The sequence below is a fragment of the Pteropus alecto genome, unplaced genomic scaffold (assembly GCF_000325575.1).
Source record: "Pteropus alecto unplaced genomic scaffold, ASM32557v1 scaffold23, whole genome shotgun sequence".
In the NCBI taxonomy this organism is placed as follows: domain Eukaryota; kingdom Metazoa; phylum Chordata; class Mammalia; order Chiroptera; family Pteropodidae; genus Pteropus; species Pteropus alecto.
This window is the reverse complement of record NW_006435837.1, coordinates 1,549,120-1,556,141: the sequence shown is the minus strand read 5'-3', so window position 1 is coordinate 1,556,141 and position 7,022 is coordinate 1,549,120. Positions and strand designations below refer to the sequence as shown.

Sequence of the window (7,022 nt, the reverse complement as noted above, 5' to 3'; positions counted from 1 at the left end):
ACCCTGCCTCAGACAAGGGAGCTGGCGTAGTTATCCTCCGATTCATCTTCCATCACTGATTGAGGGCTTCCCCCAGGCGTATTATCTCCCTGGCATTGCCCAGCCTCGGCCGTAGGGCTCTGGTAGCTAGAGAAAGTCCTCAAGCAACTGTAGGCAGTCTCTGACTTTTATGATGGCTCAACTTATGATTTTTCGACTTTACAATGGTGGGAAAGTGATATGCATTCAGTAGAAAACATTTTTGTTTTTTCCTGGGCTAACAATATGCAGTACAATACACTCTCGTGATACTTGGCCTACAGCAGCCATCAGCAGCACCCAGTCAGCCATGCGATCGCGAGGGTAAACAATGGATATTCTAAAGTGTTTTCATTGTGTTAGATGATGTTGCCCAACCACAGGCTCATGTAAGAGTTTCGAGGACATTTAAGGTAGGCTAGGCTAAGCTATGATATTCAGTAGGTTAGGTATACTAAATCCATTGTCGACTTATGATATTTTCAACTTACAATGGTTTTATCAGGATGCAACCCCATCATAAGTGGAGGAACATCTGTAGTTTTAGGTGCTGACAGTTGGAAGCTGTTGGATTGGTGTGCTCAAAAATGGTAAGTGCCAAGGGGACAGGAGCAGGCATCACTGATGTCTACTGTAGGAAAGCACCACTGTTAGCATAAATGAAAATGGTTTGTATTGACCAAATCCATTAATATCGTCCCAAGCCACAGCTGCATAATTTTCATTAGTGTTCAGATATTTAGAATTTGTTTTCCCTATTGTTAAGATTAGAAATTTATCTATATTTACATAAAATTAGAGATTTTGGCTAAATATTCTGTAAGTTCCTTTTGAACTAAAAAAGTCCTAAAATTATTTGATTCCGCTTATCATTAGCAATTTAACTGAGCTTCTGTTATTGTGCTTATAGATGTGGAGACTTGGAAATAGTCTGGTTAGGTTTTGAAGTTATTAATTCAGTGAGTTTGTTTATTGGGTCCTTGAGATGATTTTCTGATATAAAAGTCAAAATCATAGAAACTTAGGAAATAATATTAGGGTCTATTAGTTCAACCTTATGCTGAGCCATATTTGAGACTTGAGTGGGAAAAAGATTTGTATTATTTTCCTAAAGAGTTATATGTCTGCACTGAAGCAACCAACTCTCTAATACGATACCTGCTCAATGAATAATTATTAAGTATCTTTTGGGCCTTGGAAATATGGAGATGCTGGAGAATGGGAGTCACAGTCCAGTGAGATGGATTCCCATTTATCCATCTGTTCTGGATAGATAGCCTCCAGAACTGCCTAGTGGATATCTTTTTAGCTCACACTGGTCAGCTTAGTTCTTTCCTGAGTTTTTGGGTCTAATTATGGGGACATCAGTAAGCTGAATTGTTGCCAGAGGAGAGAATCAGGATTGTAAATGGCTCAAGACAACATATCCCAAAGTGTGCATTCCATGAAGTAGTAATAGTGGTAAGTCATCCTTGCCTTCCCTTTGTTTTAGAGAATCATGATACTTAGCAGCATAAAAATTCCCAAGAAGTTTCGTAAGAAAGAAACCTATTTAAATGTGTTTAACTCAGAGGTTCTTAAACTCTTCTTCTCCCTATGTTTTGGGAAATGCTGGCCTAGAATTCATCACTGAAGAAAAAGTTGAAAAAACCTGAGAAGAGAACACTTGAGGAAGAACCTAACTTTACATTTTTTAAAGGAAAGTTAAGGTGGCAGAATGACTTACTATATTCAGGGGGTCAGAGGGTGTTCAGCTAGAGACTACGTTAGACCAAAGGATAGAAGACACAGGAAAGAGATTCCAGATCAACATTAGGGAGAGCTGTTTTATTTAGAACCACACAAAGAGAGAATGGGCCAACTCAGAAGGGGGTTAGCTCCTGGTTTTTGGAAATGCCCAAGGAGCAGTCTTAAGACCATTTGAATGGGTTTTTGTAGCCGAGGACCATGGCTCTGCTATGGAATAGAACTAGATGACCTTAAAGCTGCTTCCAATGCTGAGATTTTTATGAATCTCCATTCCAGGCATAGAGTAGCCCTTACCTGATGACCGCATGAGGTCACGGTTGCTCTAGACAGCAGTATGATTGATTCCGTGTTGACAGTAAACCTTGCACATATGTTAAATTCATTGGGTAGTGAGGACAAAAGAAACTGAGTAGGCGGAAAAATTGTTGTCTTCCCCACTTTATTTTTGGAAGGCTAAATTTTCTCTGCAGGAGTCGTCTTGTTTCTGGCCAGCCAGTCATCATTTAAAAGGCATACGAGTTTATTTATTTTTATGACATACTAATTTAAATAGTACCATTGATAAAATGGAAGATGCGAATTTAGTATGATAAAACATTATCATTGTAAGGCTTAGTCATATAAAATTACTTTTACTTTTTCTTTGTCTCTCATCCAAAGGATTACAATTATGTAACTGAGAATTGGAACTTACAATGATTCAGTCTTTTTCTGAATTCTCTATTACCCTCTGCAAATAGGAAGCTCACTGGAGCAGTCCCTCTTTAGGAACATTTATTGCAGAATAGTACCTATAAACTGCCATTGTTCGTGCCTTAAATTCATCCAGTCATCAGCATCAACCAAGGCTTGTAGAGGACCGAGTCCGAGTCTCAGGGCTGAGAGGTCTGGAGACATGAAATGTTACAGGCTGCACAGTGATGCTACTGCTGCAAAAATTAGCACTATGTAAAATTACAAGTTTGTCCCACACCGCTATGATAGCTCTATGATTGAAATGCATAATTTTACTTCTTTAATGAAGGTTTGCAATGATGGAAAAACAGTAGGAAGCATTTTTTCAAATGCAAATTACCTTGCAGGAAAGAAATAACAAAGGAAAGAATTGCCACCAAGGGGAAAAATTAAATCTTACAGCACTTCCTTGGGTATACTTGAGACAAACAATTAGCATGTTAAGGATCATTATGTCCTGTAATAACATGTTGCTTCAAAAATTCTTGTTCCTTCTACTTATGGGTCCTATCTGTTTGCTGGGTTACTTTGATGTTGTGTGTCAGGAAACAACTGTGAAATATTTTTAGCATCATTGCAAATTTCAGAAAGTATCCTCATTAACAAGGATTTTACGTTGTCTGTAATCCTTATCCACACATTAAATGACAAATAGGTCACATATAGATCAGTCACTTGCATGAAATGGTGAAGTTAATTAATCAATTAGTTTAATTGTTGTTACTTTCCTACCGTGTACTAGGTACAGTGAATTTAGCATTGATCAAGTAGATAAGGGTTTGATCTTCATGGAACTTGCAGTTGAGAGAGAAAATTCCAGACATACATGTATGAAAGCCCCCTTATTGATTCCTTCGTATGTCATTAGTACACTCTGCTTCAGTTATCTACTGCTATGTAACAGCACCACCAAACAACCACATGATTCTGAGATTTGGGCAGGACTCAGCAGAGATAGCTTGTCTCTGCACCACATGTTGTTGGCTGGGGGAGTTTGACCTGGGCTAGAAGATCTAAGATGACTTTGCTCATAGGTCTGGGGTCCCAGTTAGACTGACTCAAACAGCTGGGTTCTGGCTGGGCCTCTCTTTGCCTTTAGAAGTCTCTCAATTTTTGGTGTCTCTTGCTTGCTTCACTTGGCTTCTTTCTCTCTAGCTGATTAGTCCAACTTCTTTACGTTGCAGTTGACTTCAAGGGGGGGGGGGCAAAAAATGGAAGCTACAAGGCCTAGGCCTAGAAGTCACATCAGTCCTCTTGCACTGCATTCTGTTGGTCACAGCAGGTCCTGAGGCCCAACCAGACTCAAGGGAAAAGGAGTAGGTTGCCTCTTGCTGGGTACATGCACGCAGGGCATGTGGAATTGTTCATTGTCACCCTTGTAGGTAATCTACCACATACTTCTTCAGAGGTGAAAAGAAATCATAAAATGCCTTTTCCAAATCTGGTTAAGGCTTCACAGTTTTTGCTATTCACCCGTAAGCTTGTCTGTCACAGAAGCAGAAGAACGTGACTACCTTTGGAGGCAGAGTGATCCCTTTTAATCTCTGCTCTATTCCTTTTTATGACTACATTTGGAAAACAATTTAACTTCTAAGTCTACAGTGATTTTTCAGCAGATTCTCAGATAAAAAAATAAATGGTATGTTTACTGACAGGATCTTTTCAAACTCTGCTGTTGCTTTGGGTGTTTATAAATATAAACTACAGCTAGAGTGGATATAGAATCACAGAAACCTTAGGACTGGAGAGGACTTTAGAAACCATCTTTCACATCCCTAATCTCACAGGGTAGGAATACTAAGGCCCATACATGGTCATAATAACAACGTTTGAATTTATATTTTTGGTCCATTTCAAGAGAAGAGTATGTTTAGTATGTTTTTGTTTTTTTACAGTTTTTGGGGTGTGGTTATTTGTTATTACCATCGTTACTAGAAAACATTATTTTGGCTTTTCATTGAGAAAAAAATTAAAGGATTATGCTCTCAGATTCATGTTTATAATTTTCTGCAAATTATGTATTTATGCTGTAGATCTCTGAGTTATGGTGCTATAGGAGTAATTGTTGGACATGAATTTACACATGGATTTGATAATAATGGTAAGTACTGGTTCACTGTATAAGCTGCTGCTTTTATGACAATGTCGACTGTATGGATGTTAATTGTTGCTATTATTTTTGCATAGTGGCATCACAGATTAAAGATTATCCAAAACAGTATGATTGCTGATTGAAAATTTTTGCCACGTCTCGCAGTGATAGCTTGCAAAAAATGAATAATTGTTTCCATTGGTGATGGGGTAGAATGATGAAAAAATGACCTTGTAATTTCAGTGAATTTAGCTTCGCATTTAGATTAGGACTGCTGTAGCTGCCACAATAATTACAGGAATTGCTTTATATCTCCTTCCCTTTGTCATTTTTTTAAATTCACCATCTTGAGATGCTCTCCCTGGAAGTGTGAGCTGTGCTCCGAAGATGATTATACATGTTGCCAAATTAGGACTCAGTGAGTTAGGACTCTGGAGCTTGGCTGACTGGTTCCTTTATACTATTTCAAGGATTATGCAATGCCTAATGTCTGTTTTTCTCTATGCTGTCATAGAATTTTTTAAAAAGGCTTTGCTTTCCTAATAATGCATAATATAGAATATGTTATGTACCTTGGTGATGGCATAAAATAAAGAAATGAACACATTTTGAGAGTTACCATCATTTTTAATCAACACTCTTTTCTCCTTTAACTTTGGAGTATGATTGGAAATCCATGTGAAATCTCCAAAATTTATGAATTAGCAGCCGATTATGATCACATGTTTATCCACACAGCGATTTTACATGCAGACTCAAGAACCTGGCTGGCCCAAGGCAACATTTTATAGAGGAAACTCTTTCTTCTGTGTCTGTGGTGTCTCCAACATCCTTTCCTGGATACCTGCCCCAAGGCCAGAGACCCTCTTGGTTCTTCTCTTTCTTAACAATTCTTCCTGTACTCCTACTAGCCCTTCCTGAATCACCTAGGTTTTTTGCTCCCCTGGTCTCCCCTTTCTGCTAAAGTGTGGCTTCCTGTAGTCATCTGAATCCCCAGCGCTACTCTTTTGGTCTTTGCCTGTTTGGTTTATCTGACAGGGTAGTCTGAGCTAAGAAACCAAAGCCAATAGTGGTCCCTTGGTTCTGGGCCTTTCTTCCTGGGAAATTTAAGTACATTTCTCCCTCAGAATCTTCTGGTGGACTTCCAGATTATCTCTTAAAGGACAGAATCTAATGTTGGCAATTTCACTCTGTAACCAATACTTAGAACAGTGCGTTGACGTATAAGGATATGCTCAGTAACTATTTAATGATTGGTTGGTTAATGGATGGAAGACATTGACTCTATGCTCTCCCAGAGGGGTGATAGTGGCATCCATCCTTATTGAAGAGCTTTGGATTATTCAGTTAACACTTTTGCATAGGGGACTTTCTTGTAAGCCCAATGAAGAGTTCTTTGCATAATTAAATTTAAACCAATAGTAATCTTGAGTGAGTATAGAAAATAGTCCAGATACACCTAAACTTTTTTTTTTTTTTTTTGATGAGTATAGAGAAAATGAAGAGTGAGCCTATAGGGGGAAAAAAACCATGTATAACTAATCTTTTTTTTCCATTATGTTTTGGAGATTTCCATTCTTGTTCCAAGTTCTCTTTTTAGAGCAACCTTCCTTGTCAAAGCAGGACAGATGGGCCTTCCATCCACACTGATGGCTGTGGAATGATTCATAACAGAGGTTTTATGTGTCTCTCAGCTCCTGGCAACTTAGAGGAAACACATTCCTGTAGGGCTGAGTCAGGGGCTGTGCTTGCAAGATGTGACTCATTGGGGCTGTTCCTATGGATTGTTTGGAATTTCACTGGTAGTGGCGTTCCTATTCCATCCACGGGCTTTCCGAATGAAGCCATTTATTTCATTTCATAATCCAGAGAAGACCTTGGGTCAGGTCAGGTGAAAACAAAGAATCTAAGATTAGTTAAGAATGGTGTGTGCCATAAGTTGATGAATCTTATTTTTAAAATGTTCTTTGTTGCTTAGAAGAAAAGCCCTTTCTCGTTTTCCCCCTTTTGTACAGTTAAACCTGTGACACTGCAGAGAAGGCAGGAACTGCGCCCAGGGGTGGTCCCTGTGGCTGGGACTGCGTTTTCAAGGCTTGTCCAAGTGAGGGATAGGGGCAATGAAGAATTATTTTCCATAAATAATACAAATACCTTTTAACTTTTCTGTTTGATAGGTAGAAAATATGATAAAGATGGAAACCTGGATCCTTGGTGGTCTGTTGACTCAGAAGAAAAGTTCAAAGAAAAAACGAAGTGCATGGTTAACCAGTATAGCAACTATTATTGGAGGAAAGCTGGCTTAAATGTGAGTATAACTGTGGTGAGGGGGGCATCTTGTGGGTCATTTTTTTTTTCTCATTTGGACATCAGCTTGCTTTAGACCATTGGTTCTCAAAGCATGGTTCCCAGGGCAACGTATCAGTCTCCT

The 7,022-nt window shown here is 38.9% G+C and overlaps 1 protein-coding gene across 1 annotated transcript in view; it reads left to right on the top strand.

Moving 5' to 3' along the window:
• The window catches only part of PHEX (phosphate regulating endopeptidase homolog X-linked), a 173,351-nt gene that overhangs the window by 149,624 nt on the left and 16,705 nt on the right, over positions 1–7,022 (top strand). The window contains exons 17-18 of the mRNA XM_006911611.2: positions 4,536–4,603; positions 6,769–6,899. Of these exons, the coding sequence (XP_006911673.1) occupies positions 4,536–4,603; positions 6,769–6,899 (199 nt within the window). The remainder of the gene's footprint in view (positions 1–4,535; positions 4,604–6,768; positions 6,900–7,022) is intronic.